The sequence below is a fragment of the Silurus meridionalis genome, chromosome 1 (assembly GCF_014805685.1).
Source record: "Silurus meridionalis isolate SWU-2019-XX chromosome 1, ASM1480568v1, whole genome shotgun sequence".
NCBI lineage: Eukaryota > Metazoa > Chordata > Actinopteri > Siluriformes > Siluridae > Silurus > Silurus meridionalis.
In genome coordinates this window covers 27,798,223-27,821,248 of record NC_060884.1, presented here as the reverse complement: position 1 = coordinate 27,821,248, position 23,026 = coordinate 27,798,223, and the positions used below count along the sequence as shown (strand labels likewise).

The 23,026-nt window shown below is 38.1% G+C and overlaps 1 protein-coding gene across 6 annotated transcripts in view; it reads right to left on the bottom strand.

Annotated features, from left to right (window-relative positions):
- lrp8 (low density lipoprotein receptor-related protein 8, apolipoprotein e receptor) overlaps nucleotides 1–23,026 on the bottom strand; it is a 195,740-nt gene that overhangs the window by 94,185 nt on the left and 78,529 nt on the right. For all 6 annotated transcript variants that reach the window (XM_046854040.1, XM_046854048.1, XM_046854005.1 and 3 more), the window contains exon 3: nucleotides 13,784–13,906. In XM_046854040.1, coding sequence (XP_046709996.1) covers nucleotides 13,784–13,906 — 123 coding nt within the window. The remainder of the gene's footprint in view (nucleotides 1–13,783; nucleotides 13,907–23,026) is intronic.

The following is a 23,026-nucleotide window of genomic DNA, read 5'->3' as shown; positions in this document are numbered from 1 at the left end:
CTGTGAAAGTTCCTCATTTTGCTTTTGTTTACCAAGAACAATATAAATACAGAAAACTAAAAATCATACTGATTAAAAGTAAAAAATTCACGACATCATTTACAACCAAATTGTTTCTTCAAACATCTGATGCAACTCTGTTATTATGTAATGAAGAAATTGAAGTAATGGGTTTAATGAAGCAAAATGACAGAGAGCTTTCCTTGGACAATGGAAGCCTTTTCTTCCATGATACATTCAGAGATGTCTATATAATACCAGGATCAATCCCGGGGGGTTATAGGTGAATTTCCACCGGAAGCTCGATTAAAACCCCAGAGGCTTAGAAACGCTCTTTTTCGCATCTGCATGTTCAATTGTCTTTTTTTCTTAAGACTTCTAGCAGTGACATTAGATGGCCATAGGTATGCCAGTTCAATTATTCATGATCTGTATCCAGAATGTCACACAAAATCGATTAAACCCCTGCTAACACATACATGCACACGCACAGGCACACCGAGGCCACACGAGCGCTGTGTCTGAGCTCTGATGGACAACTCCCGACACTGGGAGGATAAACAAAGCTGATGCGAATGTGTGTCTCCAGGCCATTTGCCAATTATGTCAACCTCCAAGGGACAGAGACCTTTAACATTTGAGCACTGAAAACACATTCCCAACTTGCTGAGCACTTCATAGCAATTGTGAGAGTCACTAATCAAGAATAAGCAACAACCAGAAGTCACATAAATCAATTTCTAATAGGCCACTTTGTGTATAATTACAGACCACCTGATCCGAGGTTATGGTTATCTTTGGTCCATCAGTGGTCCAAACACTGCGCAGCTATTAGTTGCTGATGGATTACACTCAGCAGAAAAATGAAATGTGTGGCTTGGGAATAAGCATGGAGGTTGAGTGTCTCAAATGTTCCAATGCTGCTTGGGTACACACTGTTCACGCCACCAAACAATACAAGTGTCAGGGGACCAGAAATTCTAAATGGACTTGTGCAACCACGATTTCAGCAACATCTGTGAGTGACGGTGAAAAAAAAACAAATATTTGTATTTACATATTTTCAATTCTATGCAAATTAGGTATGACGGTTTGTTCACATGCATCCTCACGAGCGCAAATGCTGAGACAATGGTGGCCTAATGGTTTAGAGTCTGAATTAATGATCAGAAGGTCAGGGTTTAAGCCTCAGTACAGACAAAGAGCCACTGTTGGGCTCTTGAGTAAAACCCCTTAACCTTTTGTGCTTCGGGGGACCCTTAACCCTCTCTGACCCCGACTTCCTATTAAGCGGTGATATGTGCAGGAAAGAATTTTAATGTGCTGACAAATAAAGGGCTTTTTCTTCATCTGAATGCATCTGCAAACAATCAAAGGAAGAAATAAAGCTTGATGGAAGTACCTGTGTGGTCTCTAGTAAGTGTATGATGCTAGCATATGAAGCTTATACAAAGCCGTTTGCAGAACCTGTATAAAAATGCACTGAATGGTGCATTATTTAATCTGTAGTAGCTACTAGGTATAATAACTACACAGCTACTATATATTACACCATGCAATAATAAGTCAAAAATAAGTTGGATGACCATTCTGAAATCATTTATATACACCTATAAATGCTTCCTGTTAAACAGCACATTCAATTTATTTTTTATGGAATTCCTTCTTTTCTATCTGACCTACTTTTAACATACAGTATACTCCTTGTGATACTCTTAGATCGATGTCCACATATTTCTTAGTTCTTTCTCATATGCTTTGGCATCTATGAGATCACCGAGCATTTAGCAAAGCTGCTCCATTTTTCGGGATTAACTTCCTCGTGACATCGCAACAGTGACTCTTTCTCTACTTTCAAATCTTGTTTCAAAAACACTATATTAATAATAATAATAATAATAATAATATAATAATAATAATAATAATAATATTATCCTTATTATCATCATCATCATCATCATCATCATCATCATCATTATTATTATTATTATTAGTAGTAGTAGTAGTAATTGCCATTCAGTAAATTGTATTTTTTGGTTTTCCCTTTAGACAAGGCTTCCCTAAAATGAATACATTAAGTTTAATTGTAGTACTCTGCCCACATAATTACTACTCCCATTACTATTTACAAAACTACAGTTTAAAATAAACATTTTCACTCACCAGCAAATTTGACCAAACATTCAGAACTATCTCTAGTCCAAAAAGAAGAAAAAAACAGAAAAGAAATAAACCAGATTAACAAAATCACACAAGCTGCTCATGCTTAGCGTGCCATATGAGATTCTAATTTTCATTTCTTGTCCTTCTTCATTGCTTGAATGGGGATGGTTACACTGTGGTTAGATAACCCAGGTACAGTAAGTTAACATTATTATGTTCTTAAAGTCATCACTATTGCTTCAAATAAGCCAGATGCTGCACAACCAGGCTATATTTAACATATGATGATTAACTTTTTAAAATGGTCTTTTTTTTAAACTTAAGTTTAATCTTTACATCAATTTCACTGTGAGCAACAGCAACCCAACAATTTCCACATAGGATCCACATTGATTAAATGTGTGCAGGTTTGGCTTTACTTTAACTTTCCCAGCAAAGTGAGTGGATAAAATGAGTGAGTGGACTCCCGTTAGGGGTTGCCAAAGTGGATCATCCGTATTCATGATCCGCATGTTTGATTTGGCACATGTTTTTACGCTGGATGCCCTTCCTAACGCAACCCTCCCCATTTATCTGGGCTTGGGACCGGCACTAAGAGTGGCTGGGGTTGGTTCCCTGTCCGGGGAGTGGATATAATTAATAGAACATAATAATCCTGCCAAATTAGCTAGTTATTTGAAAGTACAGTGGAACCCGGTTATGTCGATGTCCTAGGGGGTCGCCAAAAAGCATCGAGGTAACCGATGATCGAGATAAACGAAAATCAAAATGGCGGCAATATATTAACGTGCTTGAAATTTCTTTATGTACATGATGTGCGTTAATAAATGAGAATGTGCATGCACGTGTTTTTGAAGGGTTTTTTTACACAACAGCGTTGCCGCCCCCTTCGGCGCCCCCCTCAGCTTGTCAGGTGCTTTCTCGGCCACTTTCTCTGAAGCTCCCGGCTTCAATCGCGCACATATGGTGCTCGTTTATCATCATCACCAGCTCCTATTTAAACTTCCACACTCTCACTGTCCGTTATTGTTGGTATACAGTGCCCTCCACAATTATTGGCACCCGTGTTTAAGATGTGGTCGTGGACTTCAAAAAATTCTCCTTTTTTTGTTAAACAACAAAGAACCCAAATGCAAAAAAAGAGAAAAATCCAACCTTTTATTTAAGTACATTACTTTGGTGGTAAAAAAATCACACATTTAGAAAAAGAAAAAAAAACTTGAAATCATGTGTGCCACAATTATTGGCACCCGTGATGTTAATACTTTGTACAACCTCCTTTTGCCAACAAGACAGCACTTAATCTCCTCCTATAACATTTCACAAGATTGGAGAACACAGAGAGAGGGATTTTTGACCATTCTTCTTTGCACAATCTTTCTAGATCATCCAGTGTCCTGGGTCCTCTCTTATGCACTCTTCTCTTTAGCTCGCCCCACAGGTTTTCGATTGGGTTGAGGTCTGGGGACTGAGATGGCCATGGGAGGATCTTGAGTTTGTGACTGCTGAACCACTTTTGTGTAGATTTTGCCACATGTTTTGGATCATTATCCTGCTGAAAGACCCAATGACGACCCATCTTCAGCTTTCTGGCAGAGGCCATCAGGTTTTTATTTAAAATATCCTGGTACTTCAAAGCGTTCATAATGCCATGCACCCTAACAAGGTTCCCAGGGCCTTTGGAAGAGAAACAGGCCCACAGCATCACAGATCCTCCACCATACTTCACGGTGGGCATGAGGTGCTTTTCGGCATACTCATCTTTTGTTTCGCCAGACCCACTTAGAGTGTTTGTTGCCAAAAAGCTCAATCTTAGTCTCATCTGACCAAAGCACACAATCCCAGTTGAAGTCCCAGTACCACTTAGCAAACTCCAGCACTCTTTGATGCAATTCTGTGACGGTGAGCTTGGGAAATTTTTTTACTTCTCTTACCATCCTCCTCACTGTGCGTTGTGGCAAGATAAACTTGGGACCTCTTCCAGCCTTGTTTGTCACTGTTCCAGTTGTTTTAAACTTCTTAATGATTCCTCTGACTGTAGATACCGGCAAGTTAAGGCGAGTGGCTATTTTTTTGTAGCCATTGCCTGACTTATGAAGGTCGACACACATCTGCCTTACTTGAATGGTGTGTTCTCTTGTCTTTGCCATGTTGACAAATGGGTAAGAGAATTAGGCCTCTGTGTCACGTCATATTTATACCCCAGGGAAACAGGAAATCATGAATTACTAATTAAAAGTCCCTAGATACCCTGACCAACCTTAGCAACTACAGAAAAATATATTTAAAAAAAAAAACAATTACATTTTTCAGAGGAATTGTTAGGGGTGCCAATAATTGTGGCACACATGATTTCAAGTTTTTTTTTTTTTTTCTAAATGTGTGATTTTTTTACCACCAAAGTAATGTACTTAAATAAAAGCTTTTTTTGCATTTGGGTTCTATGTTGTTTAACAAAAAAAGGAGAATTTTTCGAAGTCCACGACCACATCTTAAACAGGGGTGCCAATAATTGTGGAGGGCACTGTATGTTGGTTCACGGCGGTCGTTGTTATCGCTCATGCGTATCCCGGTACGTGTCTTCCCACCGGCACTCTCTCAACGGCTGCGCTTTTCTTCCCAAAGCGCATCGCGGATTCCCCACCGATCCTGCCGGTGTTCATTCTATGCTTTTGCTCATCCCACGTTCTCCCGTGTGCTGTTCAGCGCCGCGCTTCTACTTTCGCCTCCCGTTCATCGCATAACATTTAACAACAAAAGGCATATGTGCACTAACTAACAGCAGAGATTCACCAGTATACAATACAACACCTGTAGCAGCTGTAAGCCTTGATTTTTCCGGCACTTTCGCGAGTTCTTCTGCGGCTGCACCGAGATAACCGACGCTAAATGGCAAATTTTTCCCCCCTTGTGCTCGAGATATCAGGGTTTGGCGACATAAATATCGACATAACCGATAAAAAATGCTTCGAAAAAGCGAGAATTTGGCGGTTCCACTTCAAAAATGTCGACTTAATAGGGTTGTCGAGGTAACCGAGGGCGAGATAACCGGGTTCCACTGTATTACCAAATACAGTTGGTTTTCATACCCTGTACACAAGTCAAATAAAGTGTGCAAAGCAACACTGATATTAGAGATCCTGCATATCTCAACCAATTACATACAAAAACTATACTAATCATCTCACTATTACTCTCCTCATGCTCATCCTGCTACACACTTTCTTTCGGCTTCTCCCATTAGGGGTCGCCACAGCGGACCATCCGCATGTTTGATTTGGCACATGGTTTTACGCTGGATGCCCTTCCTAACGCAACCCTCCCCATTTATCCGGGCTTGGGACCGGCACTAAGGCTTGTGCAATCCTAATGGCTTGGGTTGGTTCCCTGACCGGGGATCGAACCCGGGCCGCAGCGGTGAGAGCGCCGCATCCTAACCACTAGACCACCAGGGAACTGAGCTCACTTTTATCCTGCTGTTTGTTGTAAAACTTGGTGCTTTACAACTCTAAAGTATAACGTGTTTGTAGTCACTTGTCTGCTTGGTGCAGGTTACTAGTGAACAAAGTAAAAAAAAATGCGTACTCTGAAATTCAGCAGTGTGTATTGGGAAAGATTTCCTGGTCAGCAAATGAATTTTGGTGCTTACACTCAGTGAGGAAAATCAGCTCTGATAGGAGTAAAATTAAAAAGCCTATACTGGAGATGCTGCTAAAACACAATCAGGCCACGCCAAGGGTCCAAATTGTACACCAGGACAGAAGAGGACAACTGGGCAGGCTGGCTGGCACGGACAGCGCAGAGAGTGCAGCCACATGGGAAATTAATTTAGGGAACCGCCACCTGAAGCATGAAATTGAACCCATCCGGTGCATCTGACTGGATCTGACCCTAATATTAAAATAATTAAGTAGCTAAACTACTATGAAAATGTGCATCATGGCCCAGTCTTTTGTCTTCTGACTCAGCAGAAATGGCAGCATCCAATGGAAACTTGGCTTTCAGTTCCAAAATGACTAACCGGATATAAACAATAAACACAAAAAAACATTGAGCAGATCATTTAGAATGTAACTGAATGAGAATGTTGAGACAAAGAACAGGAAGAAGGTATAATAATAGAGAGAATTGGACATTTAGGAAACATTATACATCATTTCTTAAAATGTTGTTGGATTTTTAGACAAAGCAATATTTTAGATGGAAAACCTTGTAGTTAAACTGCAAAAAATAAATGCAGGCAAACTGAAAAAATAAAAATAAAATAAAAACACTTTTGCTTGCTATTTTTCCACAAAGGATATTGAGTGCCTTTTTACACTCATCCTTTATTTATTCATCCCCTTTAGCAGGTGCTTAATCATGGTCAGGGATGCGATGGTCCCAAAGCCTGTTCTGGGAGCACAGTAAGCCAAGCAGGGATATGTTCTGGATAAAATGCCAGACATAGTGTCCATTAGGATCATCTTTCACAGGAGAGTGGAGATTATTATTATTACAGTAAATGGAGATCAAATGTGAAACGGGATGTTCTGTGTTTTTAAGTATATCAATAACCACTGTCTGAAATAATCCACCTGGTACTGTTGCCCCTTTACATCTTCTGGGCTGATACTGAGCTCAAATTACTGTCGGTGTAGAAGCTCACTGCATGTTCTCCCAGTGGGTTTCCTAGTGACTTTTTTGGCGTACCTCTACCCATGTAGATAAAAAAAATGCTATATTCCCCTCGGATATGATATATATATATATATATATATATATATATATATATATATATATATATATATATATAGTGTCTCACAAAAGTAAGTACACCCTTCACATTTCAGCAACCATTTAAGTAGATCATCTTTAAATGGACAATGCTATGGAAATGAAACTTGGATATATTGTAGTCAATGTGCAGCTTGTATAGCAGTAAAGATTTACTGCTCTCTGAAAATAACTCAACATGCAGCTATTATTGTCAAAATAGCTGGCAATAAAGTGAGTACACCCTCAGTAATAACAGCTGTATGTCATGTTCATGTTTTTGTCTGCTTGACATTAGTTTCCACATTAGTTTCTGCAACTATTTCTACTTTTAAAATAGCTACTTATCTCCTTGGAAAGGAAACAAACTCTTGGGGGATATCTGTCAATATTGTATTTCGGACAAACTGAAATAAAATTTGACAAGAAAAAATGTTTAACTTTTCAAGGTCAGCAAAAGTCTCCTATCATTGAAAATTGTTTTTCTGTGGTGAGATATTAAGATGTTTTTTTTCCCCATTTAAATGTTTCCATTAATATTCTCCAACAGCATTTCATTCTTATATTCAGTAATTATTCGTTCCTGAGATGTTCCTTCTTTAATTTGTTTGCAAGAGTCTTTACGGTGCAGATACACTGAATGCTTACAAGGAAAATCAATTCAATCAGAGGCAATTTTTTTTTTAGCGGACTGACGATCAGTGATGGAGACAGCAATGTTGCAGAGGTTGGAAGGAGGAGTGTTAATTACAAAGTAATCAAAGCAGAATGATAGAAAAGACAGAGAAACATATGATTACGGTTTAAGAGAATCTTTGTGGAAAGACTCATATTGACCTGACCCTGATCGCACATCAAGTAAATGAAGTGTCATTATATGATAAAATGCTAATGCTCTTTTTGAATGTACAAACAAGCAAGTGCATTATAAAAGCTTTATATGCCTCTTCAGTACAACACCATCAGCATGGCCTCTCCTCGAGCACAAAAATCTTCACGCTGAGGTCAATGCTTGGGTTAAAAAAGCTTTTTTTTTAAACATTCCATGACTTTTATACACTACAAAAGACATGAAATGACATTTTATTACTTGTATTTGGTAATCAAATCACTTTGGAAATCAAACCACTGCAATTTCAAAAGATTTTAAAAGATTGAAGATTAGGGGTGCAGATTATTTAACCAAGATTGTCCCTTAAATTGTTAAATAACAAATTAGTCAAATTCGGTGCATTGTGGATGACGGTGTATTAATGGTTTTAAATTATAGTTAAAACCTTACTTCCACACAAAGATTGCATACTGCCTTATAGAAGAAAGTTGTGAGGAAAGCTTTGGGCAGCAGCTAGAACCTGGGTTGCGATTTGCTTTGAATAAAAGTGAGCAGATGTAAAAAGCAACAGCAATTCATCAGCAGCGCTACGGCTGGAAAAGTGGTGCTCCCAAAGGTGAGTATAAAAAAAACTTCTATTCTGCATTTTGCAACACTTCTCAAGGCACAGAACACTCTGAAAGAAAGGAAATACGACAAGATTGCAGTTTGTGCACACTCAACTCCTACTTCCTCATACTGTAGGTGTACTTATTGTAGTCATTTTGCAGCTACTCTGTTAATTATCATTCCTTTCATTGCATACAAATGTAAGTAAGAGCCTCTTACATTTACTGCACAAACCTCTATTTGAATAACTTGAGAAAAAATGCTGCTTATGGGCATAAGAGCGAATAGGCAGAAAGGAACACTTCAGATTCTCTGTCTAGAATAAAAGTAAGAGTTGAAAAGCAGGTGGTTTATATCTGATTGCTCCTTTTGTTAGACATGAGGTCGCTTATTCCAAAAATTCTCAAAAGTGGGGACTGAGGATTCTCAGGGCATTTTATGTAAAAAGAAAGAGAAGGGCCTGTGTCATAGAGGGCTCAATAACTTAAAAAAATGTACCTAAAAAACTCAAAAAGTAAACTTATTAATATATGTTTGGTAAAGGTTGGTGAAACTTTTTGAATAAAATACCCCTTGGCCACAATAAATTCCCCAAATATAATATATAATATATCTGAGCTGCATAAGGTTTGAGAACCCCTGACCCTGTGTCTCTGTCCAGGAATGAATTAAATTCAATTAATTCCTAAATCAATGAATAAATGTAAATATAAAAATAAAAACACCAAACAAATATATAAAGTACATGTACAAGTGTTAACATTATGTTTAATCCAAAATTTCTCCCTTAGCATGAATAACTTTAGCTTTACACACTCTTGGCATCCAGGCAGTTCAATTCTCCAAACATTTAGCTAAAATACTTTGCCATGCCTCTGGTAAAATGTGTCAGAGGTGTTCTTGGCTAGCTGGATATTTCTTACTGACCTTGTGATCCAGTTTATCCCCATTTAGGTGCGGTGACCGGACAGGCCATTCCATGATTCAATGGACTGTTCAGGTCATTCCAACTGACGGTTTGCTCTCTAAATATTGCTTCCAGAAAGTTTGGTTTTGTGCTTTCTGGTCATTGTCTTGTTGTATGGTGTATTTGGTTCCAATTAGCCTCAGTCCAGGCGAAATTCTATGGTGTTGAAGTATGGAATGGTGGCCATGTTGTCAACACAGACACAACTAAATATTTTATATATATATATATTATAGATATAATGGATGGATGGATGGATGGATAGATGGATGGATGGATGGATGGATGGATGGATGGATGGATGGATGGATGGATGGATAGATAGATAGATAAATAGCTTTGCAGCTACTTTCTTCTTATTATTGTATATATTCTTGTTACTATGTGTATACTTTCAAAACATGGTTAAAATGATGCTGATATGATTATACCCTACATACTGGTATGGATATTTGAATAATCTGTATCGGAAGAATCAGAGGACACTGTGACTTCACTATGTTTACCCCATTTGAAGAGATTAAATGAAATGAAAGATGACAAGGCTATTTGGATCTGTTCCATAGTAAATCGCTCAATATCAGCATGTACGCAGTCACTACAGCTCTCCGTTGTGTAGAGATATGACTGTACATCACAGATGCCCTTAAAACCCTGTCTGTGTGGTCTAATCGTGCTCATAATGCAAGCTGATTAACTCACAGATGATTAAAACGAGAACTTGATTTCATTATTCATAATCACACTGCTGTATGACCTAGTCAAGCTGCTGGTTTTGTATAAAGTCATCAACGCGTGCCACTGTTTATTACTTTTTAATGCAACAATAACGATGGTGCTGCCATTTCCATTGATCAAGACAGGGCACGTCGCATCTGCTGAGCTGCAGTCATTTTTCACCATTATACTTACCTGCTGTGAGAATGTCCCATACCGCCAGTGCACCATTAGCAACGAATAAAGTAGGTTTTTGAAAATTAACAACAAGATTTTCTGAATGGAATAAAGATGTACATGGAAGATTTTATGAAATGAGGAAAAACCAGCACAAGCCAGAAAGCAAAAGCAATTTTCAAAAGCAACCCGAAGCAAATGAAAAGAAGACTGAGAAATTTAGAACAAGGAGACAGACATATAGATAATACATTACATTCATTCTTTTATATATTCTCAGAGAAAGTGCAGAGTCATTGTAACTTTCTATTCTGAAACAAACTAAAATTCTTGTATATGCTAATAAACTGTATCTAAAACACGGCCCAGACTTTCTATTTTTTCTTTAGAAAATTATATTTTAAAAACACAAACACACACACACACACACACACAGACACACACACACACACACACACACACACACTTACATCTTCTTTCGGCTTCTCCCATTAGGGGTCGCCACATCGGATAATCCGTCTCCATACCCCTCTGTCCTCTACATCTGCCTCTTTCACCCCAAACACCTGCATGTCTTCCCTCACCACATCCATAAACCTCCTTGTTGGTCTTCCTCTTTTCCTTCTTCCTGGCGGCTCCATCCTCAGCATTCTCCTACCGATATACCCCATGTTCCTCCTCTGCACATGTCCAAACCATCTCAATCTCGCCTCCCTCACCTTGTCTCCAAAACGTCCTACATGCGCTGTCCCTCTAATAAACTCATTTCTAATCCTGTATATCGTCGTCACTCCCAACAAAAACCTCAACATCTTCAGCTCTGCTACCTCCAGCTTCACCTCCTGTCTTTTACTCAATGCCACTGTCTCTAAACCATACAACATCGCAGGTCTCACCACAGTCCTATAAACTTTCCCTTTCACTCTTGCAGATACTCTTCTACCACAAATCACTCCTGCTATCACTCTTCTTCACCCACTCCACCCTGCCTGCACTCTTTTTTTCACTTCTCTAACACACTCTTCATTACTTTGCACTGTTGACCCCAGGTACCTGAACTCTTCCACCTTCAGCACCTCTTCTTCCTGCAACCGCATCACTCCACTGCCCTCCCTCTCATTCACACACATGTACTCTGTGTTACTCCTACTGACTTTCATTCCCCTTCTCTCCAGCGTGTACCTCCACCCCTCCAGGCTCTTCTCAACCTGCTCCCTACTTTTACCACAAATAACATTTGTGGTAAAACATTTCATATTTTCTTTTTCATATTTATTTCATATTTTTTTATATTCTTATTTTTATACCACACCATTCCGCACAAGGACACTTTACACCACACCTTACTGCACACGGACACTCATGGACAATCAAAAACCATGCCTAACTTGTTTACTGCTGTTTACTGGTTATCTGCACACTGCCATAAACATTTTCTGTGTACATTTTCTGTGTATGTGTATATATATGTATATATGTATATGTATGTATATATACATATATATTTATATATCTTTATATCTTTATTTATCTGCCTTCTTTTTCTTATTATATTTTTCTTTAAATTTTGTTATTATATTTATATTTTTATTCTCCTTTTTACCGTCGTTAAAAGCATTTCACTGCATGTCGTACCCTGTATGTATGTGTATGTGACAAATAAAAATTTGATTTGAATTTGATTTGATTATAGTTGATAACAATATCATCCGCAAACATCATAGTCCATGGAGACTCCTGTCTGACCTCGTCCTTCAACCTGTCCATCACCACTGCAAACAGGTAAGGGCTCAGAGCCGATCCTTGATGCAGTCCAACCTCCACCTTAAACCAGTCTGTCGTTCCTACTGCACACTGCTGTCGCACTGTCCTCATACATGTCCTGCACCACCCTTACATACTTCTCTGACATACCTGACTTCCTCATACAATACCATAACTCCTCTGTCGGGAAAAACAAAAATAAGCTTCATAAACATGGAAATCAGGTGCACTGGAGCACTGTGAGAAGCATGCTCTCCACAAGCTCTGGTATTTCACGTTTAGCATGAAGAGGATAATCTCTGACACTATACTTGTATTTGCATCATGAAATGAGCGCATGCTGAAGTGCAGCTTGCCTGAGGGTAATTTGAGTGTCTGAGTTATGGCTATGCTCACCATGATGGACATTGTGGACATTATGGACATGGGTTCAGCAGTCTAGGCTTAAGGAAATGATATATAATTATATAAATTATAAATATAATATAAATATATGATTTGGAAAATGTTCATAAAATGTTATGAAATGTTATAAAAGCCTATTTGCCTATAAGTTGAGATAGAGTTGGATGATGTACATTGAGAGTTCATCCAGAGTTTGATACTGTCATTGTTTGGAAACTGGGGCATCACTGACAAGCATTTACAGATTCTTGCCCAAATTCCACCATCAAGTCAAGTCAAGTCAAGTTTATTCCTATAGCGCTTTTCATAACAGACATTGTCTCAAAGCAGCTTTACAGAATTTAAGAGTTAAGGTGAACGATGTGTGTTTATCCCTGATGAGCAGCCATGCAGACTGTGGCAAGGAACCACTCCCTTAGATGTTCCGAGGAAGATTTCTTGAAAGGAACTAGAGGAACCCATCCTGATTTGGGTGATAATACTATGCTTTAATGCCAATAGTGATGTTCGATGCATGCAGTCCATGTAAATACTGCTGACTGCTCATTATCCTTCCTCAGCACGGTTGACGAAAGGGAGAGAAGTGAATATCAAACACATTTGCAGTGCATTCTAAAGAGAAACATGAGCTTTTCTTTGCTGCATTACTTTGGCAGGAACAGATTGTGGCCAGCTGTTCTGCCCAGTGAAAAATATGAGCCCCTTTTTACGACACCTTGTAAGATGCTTTGTCGAGGAGAGAGCTGTTATAGCACAAGTTTGTGTGTCCTGAGATGCTTTTCTACTCACCACGGCTGTAAAGAGTGGTGATTCTAGTTACTGTAGACTTTCTGATCAGGCTGCCTTTGTCTGGCCATTTATTCTCACCGCTCCCATCAACAAAGAATTTCTACCATAAAAACTGACACTCATTGGGTGTTATTTGTTTACTTATATATTTGTTTGTTTGACCATAGTGTGTGGATTTTATTGTGTACCAAAATCCTGAAAGATACTCAACAGTGCCAAAGTCACAGAGATCATATTTAACTGATATTCTAATGTATAATATAAACATTAACCAAAGCTCTTGTCTTGTATGGGGCATTCATTTATGCTTATATAGATAACTGCATGAATGTGTAGGAATTAGTGTATTGTGGTGTATTGTGAGTGTAACAATCAAATGAAAATTTCCCACTGACTAATACATGTGCAAAATATATCTAAAAAATACTCTGACCTTTTGGTTTAGTGAAATTTCTGGAAGGTTTCCATTAAATTCGGCGCCATTCGAGAAATTTTTGCAATTTTTTCTAATTATGCTTGTTTACTCTGCAAACATAACAGCTGATTGAAGGACCGTGAAGGAGAACATTAGTTCTCCAGTACATGCACTGACACATATCACTTACTGCATGTAGAGTCAGACTCGTCAGATCCGTCTAGACATTCAGGCTCTCCGTCACACTTCCAGCGACCTGGCACACACTGCCCATTCTTACAGGTAAAGTCTGTTGTAGAACATGTGGTCTTCACTACATTACAAAAAAAGAGGAAAGAAAAAGGTATAAAAAGGTTAATTCTTTTACTACAGTCAGCTCATATTAATACCACAACAGATATACAGTTTAATCTTCTATAAGCCATTTGCAAATATAATCTAAATATAATCTAAAACTCAAACATTTCACAAATTGAGAAAACTATTTTATTCATTGAGTATATTTTTCAGTGGCCCTGGAGGACCAAGGAGAAGAAAACATACGCAGGAAAGCTACGTATAGTCTTCTGTTTGATTTCCACAATACAAACAACAAATTAGATGTCTTAATGTGCCTTTTCTGGCAATTCCTCTCCTGTTAAGTTCCCCACCTTGAAAAAAACAACCTTCAATCAAACTGAATGCTCTTTTGAGACCATTTTAGCAGCAGCAGTATACATTACATGGGGTCCATAAAGAATCACAGGTATTGTGTACATGTCTGGCAATGTGCGTAGTGATAAAAAAAGATTGAGAATCCATGAAATTTATAGCAAGTGCAAAAAAGGGAGGATTTATTTATGTATGATTATTAGTAGATGTGCTATACTTTTTATTAGTTAGAAAGTGACAATAATTTGTGTGCAATATTTTATAAGGAGATTGATTTCTCCTCGCTAAAGCGTTTCTCGAGCGCATTCTCTCAGCACCGCTGCTGCTACATGAAAATACGGCGTATCATAACACTACAGAGGCATGTCTGGAGGGTTGCTTCGAATATAGATTAATATGGCAGAGGTAGAGCTGCATCTTCCTGGAAACAGAACAGGAAAAGAACACTTCACATCTGTTTTCTTTTTTGTATTTCTGCACTACAAAGGCCTGTTTGTGAAAGAGAGGCATTAAAAGTTAGACAACACTTAAGTAAATGTATGATTTACTGTCTGTCTGAACCAAACAAATAAAAGCAAACTATCTGTACCATTTTTTGCATCGTATTGCATTGAATCACTGTGTTGAATCAAATCAAAATCGAACTGCTTCGGTAGCTGCTTTATATGCATCTTTAATTTATCATATTGTTGGCTATGCATCGAGATGTGAATTTCATTAGCCTTATTTATGGAGATACACACACACACATATACATACATATATATATATATATATATATATATATATATATATATATATATATATATATATATATATATATATATATATATAAGTTTAGAGGACTGTGGTGAGACCTGCGATGTTGTATGGATTAGAGACAGTGGCATTGAGTAAAAGACAGGAGGTGGAGCTGGAGGTAGCACAGCTGAAGATGTTGAGGTTTTCGCCGGGAGTGACAACGATGGACAGGATTACAAATGAGTTTATTAGAGGGACAGCGCATGTAAGACATTTTGGAGGAGGGACATGGGGTATATTGGTAGGAGAATGCTGAGGATTGAGCCGCTAGGAAGGAGGAAAAGAGAAAGACCAAGAAGGAGGTTTATGGATGTGTTGAGGGAACACATGCAGGTAGTTGGTTTGAAAAAGGGAGCTGTAGAGGACAAGGGGTATGGAGACGGATCATTTGCTATGGCGACCCATGATGGGAGCAGCCGAGAGAAGAAGAAGGAGAAAAATTATTCTTGAAAACATACACAACAATGCGAAGGGTATAAAAAAGAAACTAGAGTTAGCGTAGTGTCACTGTGCCCACTCACTCTATACCGGAAATACGATTTGCTCTGTGCATGCATGAAAACGCAAAATAATCCATAACGTTAGCGTAAGTCACTAGCTAATTCGTGGTTAGCGGCAAACGCTAACACTATAGATATCGATATAAAAATATCTTGTGAAAAAAGAAAATCCTGACAATTCCACATATCGAGGGAGTGAATGACTGAAGGATGGAAAGAATAAAAGCATTTGTTTAAGTATGCTGAAATAAGTAGAACAGTTTAGTAACAGTAAAGATCATATCTTTAGAAAATTAAATATTAAATATAAAACACACACACACACACACACACACACACACACACACACACACACACACACACACACACACACATCTGTATTACCCAAATGTAAACTATTTATTTTACTTTTTTATTTAATCAATTTAATTCATGCCAATTTAATAAAGTATTACATTTAATCAATATAATAAAACGTGTATTGCATTGTTTACATTTTTTTATAAAATATTATTCTATATATTATGTAAACAAGCAGGCATTTTATTTAAAACTGTTTAAATTGTTGATAATTACAAATGTTAATAATAATTAACTGTGTTTCTTTCCACTAACCGTACAAAAATCAAACCATGACTTAAAAACTGAGGTATGTAGTTAACTGTAAATTTTGTGTACCGTTACACCCCTAATGTGTGTGTGTATATATATATATATATATATATATATATATATATATATATATATATATATATATATATATATATATATATTATTCCTAAATATACTCTCCTCCTGGCACTCGGAATAAAAAGATTAAAGAATTATTGTTTTGTTTTATTTTTCAGTTCACATCTTTCATTAAGGGACACATTTTCATCTTTATTCATCAGTGCTGCTTCTCCATGAGTAAGAGCAAGTAATATCATTCTATCTCCCACTCTTGATGATGACCCTGCAGCGCTGTCATTATTTGTACCCCTAATGGTTGACCTTGGCCCCATCATAAAATACAAAAAAGCATGAGTCGATAATATACTTGTTAAAGTTGGAAGGCACAGGTGAAAGCAGTGGTAAAATAAAGTAATCCTACGAAGGATAAAAAGGGATTCTATCAAATGTATTACTTTTCATATTTAACTAGTTCATTAAGGTGCTGTCAAAATTGTTTGAATGGAAGTGTGACATATCTCAAACACTGCTGACACGCCATCACTATTACATCAACACACAGTGTTAAGTAGGTGCTGTTAAGCCTTTCCATCGAATGTAAAGGTACAGACCAGAACTGGATATGAGATAAAGATTTGAACAGAAAGGAAAAGCCATTTTATCTTTGTAACAGAAAACAAATCCAGGTCCATTTGTCTCCTAACAGCCCAATATTATCTCATCTAAGCCTTTTTTTCTATCTTCTGAACCTATTCTCCAACAAAAGCAGATATCTTTTCTTCTTATCTCCCTCGAAAAACCAAGACTGTGGCACTACAGGTTCAGCTGCGGATTACAAAATGAGGTGGCCGGCTTGCAGTGAGCCCCTGTTAATTACCAAAGATCCTTCACCAGCCTTATCTCAAGGACAGAGCCTGACATGAGTGCCCCAGACTGCTTTTCACCTGGATTATATTGCTCTTAAAAAAAAAGGCTTTGAGATTGCAAAATGTGTTTTAATTACCCAGAACAGGAGAAAACGTGGCCGCGAGCGTAGCCAGATGCTGCTGATTTTAGAGGGTACATGCAGGAAGGCAGCATTGGTAAAGCGTTTGATAGGTTGAAGGTTTTACAAAATGCCAGCCAGCAGAATTGTTGATTTGAGTAAATTTCCCCTGGTGCTGAGGCACAGCTTGCTTCAGAGGAAGACACCATGTTCAGCATCAGCATTCCAGCTGAGGCACCGATTATGACGTACTGTAAGTATCAACAATTCAGGGAAAAGCAAACATGTACTGCTTTGATAAAGGTGATCCTTGGACCATTGATCAATTCATGTGCATTCATGAGATAAAATGCTGTCACATTCACAAGGCCCTCTGAGATCCCACATTTGGTGTCATTTTTGCATCCATTTAACCACAAAAGCATTAGTAAGCTCAGGGCACTGATGTTGGTGAAGTGTGGACCAATCAAACAGACAAGATAGTGCTGTTAATGCTCGATGGGTCAGAACTGTTTTGGCAGCAAAAGAGGACCAACACAATATTAGACAGGTGGTCATAATGTTAATCCTGATCAGTGCATGGGAAAAGTACAGTATAAAGAAAACATCCACACAGACTTGAAACAATGGTATGTTCCAGTAACCACTGTACCAGGAGAACGTGGCAGCTCGGTGGATAAGGCTCTGGGTTACTGTTCGGAAGGTCGGGGGTTCAAGCCCTGGTATCACCAATATGCAATGCTTGCATCATGAATGACACTGGGCTCTGACCCCAGCTAATAAAATCTCTAGGATATGCAAAGAAAGAATTTCACAGATGGACTGACTGACTGACTGACAGGCAGATGGATGTACTGACTGACAGCCCTATCTAGAGCTTTCCTTTGAGAAAAGATAAACAAATCCTAAAAGTGTTCATGCAGGCACCTTGGGATGTCTTTTCCTTCTGTCTTTTTCTCTTTCTTTCCCACTACCAGTAACGTTTCACCTCCCCCTCTTTATAGAATGATATAGTTAAAGCTAAATCTCAAGGGCAAAAAATACAAACTCTTCTTGCACCCTAAAACACACACACACACACACACACACACACACACACACACACACACACACACACACACTGCAATGTTTCTTGCATACTGCTTATTGGTAAGATTAACTGCCTCTACTGTGGTGTGTGACACATTTTGCTGCTGTGGAGATCAGGGACAGGGTTGTGTTACTCTTCTCCTCACAGCCATTTCTGTTGATTGTTTCTGAATCTGTGTTTACTTGTGAGAAGGCGAGAGACTGAAAAAAAGATACAGAAAACATGAACCGGGTTAAATCGAGGAAAAACTGTATTTCTTGGAGGTAAAATATTCCACATGAATAGCTGGAATGGGAAAAATATAGGCGTATGCATTCATTTCTGAATGCTAGTGTGTGTGATGTGTGAGCATGTGCATGTGTGGGAAGTGCTGCCCACGAACTGCCTGTAGATGTAAGATATTGTATTTGAGCTGAGGCAGAGTGCAAGGAGAATAAGTAAGAATGTTTTATTCTTATGAAAATGCAATTTAGATGTCTTTAGGTAGATGAGCATTTTTACATCAATGATCATCCACATCGTCTTTGCTAGGAGAGTAATTTAAAAAGTGATTCAAACATTAGATCATTTTGGCCCAAATCTTTTCCCTGGGCTGCTTGTCAGAATTCAGCCACAGGTTTTCCACAGACGTCACATATGCTGTGCCACCAAGCAGGACAGCTAATACAGTTAATATCTTTTTACATTTTTTTAAATATTCATATAAATCAATACAGCCCAAATGCTCTCTGGCCAACATTTTAATGAGGATAAATTTCAGTGATTTGAGCCATCTGTAATATCATGAGGTCAACTTGTGATTTTGCATCAATGGACTGTTGCTTACTTAAGGAAATTTTGGCCATGCATGCTGCATATCAGCCCTATAATCATTCATTCCACAGAGAATGCCATAATCATAAAGCAGTCAGTACACTGCTCTCTGCAACACCACCACAGTACATGCAGCAATTCTGTAAAGGCTCTGAAGTTTAGCTCAGCTATATTTAAAAACACTTGGCAAACATTAACTCTGGTTCATTTATACGTTATATAATCTACCCACTATTAGAATACGGTATCAAAAGTCAAAGCATCCCCTTTAGGAGACACCATGGAAACTGAAATGATGAGCTGGCCGTTATGCAGTAGCGTGGGCTTTTGTCACCAATCCACTGTTCCAATAAGAAAGAAAGAAAGAAAGAAAGAAAGAAAGAAAGAAAGAAAGAAAGAAAGAAAGAAAGAAAGAAAGAAAGAACGAAGAATGGAAAAGAATGATAGAAAGAAAGAAAGAAAGAAAGAAAGAAAGAAAGAAAGAAAGAAAGAGATAGATAGATAGAAAAGGAAGGATAGAAAGAACAAACAATGGAAAAGAATGAAAGAAAGAAAGAAAGAAAGAAAGAAAGAAAGAAAGAAAGAAAGAAAGAAAGAAAGAAAGAAAGAAAGAAAGAAAGAAAGAAAGAAAAAAGGAAGGATAAAACGAACAAACAATGGAAAAGAATGATAGAAAGAAAGAAAGAAAGAAAGAAAGAAAGAAAGAAAGAAAGAAAGAAAGAAAGAAAGAAAGAAAGAAAAAAGGAAGGATAAAACGAACAAACAATGGAAAAGAATGATAGAAAGAAAGAAAGAAAGAAAGAAAGAAAGAAAGAAAGAGAGAGAGAGATAGATAGATAGATAGATAGATAGATAGATAGATAGATAGATAGATAGATAGATAGATAGATAGATAGATAGATAGATAGATAGATAGATAGATAGATAGGATGGGTTCCTTTTTGAGTCTGGTTCCTCTCTAGGTTTCTTCCTTTTACCATCTCAGTTTTTGCCATTGTCACTACTGGCTCACTTATTAGGAATAGACTTATAGATACTAATGCTGCTAAAGCTACTTAGGAACATTGTCTATTGTTAAATGCTCTATACTACAAAAGAACAGAACTCAAACTGAACACTTTGCTTGTGGTAATATTGTGGTATTATCGATCCCCGGTCGTGGAACCAACCCCAGCCATTAGGGTTGCACAAGCCTTAGTGCCGGTCTCAAGCCCGGATAAATGGGGAGGGTTGTGTTAGGAAGGGCATCCAGCGTAAAAACATGTGCCAAATCGAACATGCGGATGATCCGCTGTGGTGACCCCTGATGGGAGAAGCCGAAAGAAAGTTTATTAATATTTTGTACAAAAAATAAAAATAAACCTAAAACAATCCAGGCATATCCTCTTGTGTGGATCTTCTGTTGCTGTTTTATCCTCATGAGCAGTTTTTTTGTTTCCTTATGTCTACCAGTTTACATCTTTGTGACAGCATTATGATCTCCAAACAAATTTTTCTCTGAAGTTTGAAATAACAATGTGTTAAAATGCTAATAAAATAACAGAATGTCCGCTAAAGATCAAGCAATAGCTTGGTAGCGCTCAGTGAAAAAAGAAAATGTATACCTCCTTATGGTGACTGATATTAATACAAGCAAGTCTAGTGCTTTCCATGTAACTTCAAGGTTAGATAAAAGGCAAAAAAAAGCCTACGACAGCTTAAAGCCTACAGAATGGAAAAAAAAGAAAAAAAAAAACCAACCCAAATGCTGTTTTTTTTTTTTTTTTTTTTTTTATCTCTCTCTGTCAAAGTTCTCCTCTCCTCACACAGTTACACAGACAGCCAGAAGCAGAACAAACACAACAGCGCTGTGATCTTTACTGCATAAATTTTTGCTGGTTATGAACTCTAATCGCATTCTGTCCAACAGCTTGACTGCCATCTTCACTTTAATAAGAGGCCGTCCGTAGTTGCCTTGGGGGAAGCGCTACAACCATCAAGTTCCTTTATTCTGTCTTTTTTTTGTATGCTGTTTGTATGCTGTGTACTTGAGGCCCATGGTGTCAGTTATGGAAAAGGATTTCATTATTGTCTTTTGTTTCAGCCTGTCAAGTGTGCAATTCAACAGACTTTGTCCAGGTTTTATCTGAGACACCATTAAGGTTAATGGCTTCCTCTGGATGCTTTTGAACAGCGGGTTTAGTTCAGCAGCAGATGATGTGAAGGTGTAAGTCTGTTGTTCAAACAAAGGTGACTTCATGTCAAGTAGATGTTTGTCAAGAAAAGATGAATTTGTTTTAAGTAAGAACTGAAAATGCTTGTGCAAGTCCCTTTATTCAGGGGAAAGAAATCCAAAATTCCATTTAATTAAATTTCGTCTAGAAATCTAGATATACTGTAGAACTAAATCTCTGATGGACAAGCCAGAGGAAACCAGAGCGGAGGAGAACTCCTTGATAGGTGACCCAACTCTTCTTAGAGATCACTGCAGATCCTTGCTTATTCCACATTAAATGACAGATGGATGTTTTACACCTGGTGATGTTGAGTTCAAGCTGTGTTAGGCACAGTTAGCAGACTAAACAGCCTTGTGATGCATGAGTCAGTACAGTACAAATTGGTTGAGTCGGCATAAATTTGGTTAAGCCCTTAATCAGAAAGTCCACTTGTATTAGCAGAGAATGGTGTTCAGCCCCAGCACACTTCTTCAATGAACCGTGTCTTTATACAATATATTGCCTGGCTATAAATATGGTATGTGCTTTTTGAGCATCACATTCCACATTTAATCCCAATTTGCTCACTCCACTCTTCTGGAAAGATGTTTCTCTAGATTTTGGAGATCTGTGCTCATTCAAACACAAAGGTGTTAGTAAAGTCAGGTATTGATGTAGGTGAGGTAAGGATGCTTTCCACTTGATCTTAAAGGTGCTTAATAGGGTGGAGGTCAAAGCTCTATAGCAGGAGATCCTCTGCTCCAACCCCTGCATAGCATATCATCATGAAGTTTGGGTTTTCTAGTAAAAAGTGAGGGGGAAATTTCAAGCTACCACGTCCAACGACATCCTTTACAAATGTGTGATAACCACATATGCCTGGGAAAGTAAGGTGTCACAATACTTTTGGCTATATATTGTATTATTGTCCTGTTTATCCAGGTAGGTCAAAGGGCAATTCATATGGAAAGGGTGAAGTAAGAAATGCATTCACTGAGGTAAATTTTCAGCACTAGCGTAATAAAAGACCTATAACCTTAATGTTCATACAAGATGGCTTATCTAAAGCCCACATATAAACACCTTCTTCTTCTTCTTTCGGCTGCTCCCATTAGGGGTCGCCACAGCGAGCACTGCGAGCACAGCGAGCACAGCACTGAGGTAAATTTTCAGCACTAGCGTAATAAAAGACCTATAACCTTAATGTTCATACAAGATGGCTTATCTAAAGCCCACATATAAACACCGATCACTGGAAATGATTAGATATTTTATGTATGATGTCCTAAGACAAAATGTTGTGTCTTAAGAAGTCGTTGCTACCAAACTGATGCATAGTTATTAGAACAAAGCTTTTTAATATAGAGGATACTATAATGGATAGAAGATGGAATATCAGGGTCCAAAGATTTGTATTCAGGGACGAGTTTTGTTTCAACAGCACATTATCAAAGAGAGGACACACACACAGTCACTTTTTAGCCCACACACCACCTACGGTCATATAGTCTCTGTCCCCTCGATAGGTCTCAGTCTAATCACATTAATCAGGCTTCTTTTATTCTTTGCCCCACAACCGGTCAATATTTCTCTCCAGGTGTTTTCACAATTGTTTGGAAGACTGCATCATTATCCCAGGTTTGTTTTCACAGACACATTCCTACCAAACTGCAGATCAATCGCACCATTTTATACATCCTGTGCGTAAAATCTTTGTTGGTGACAT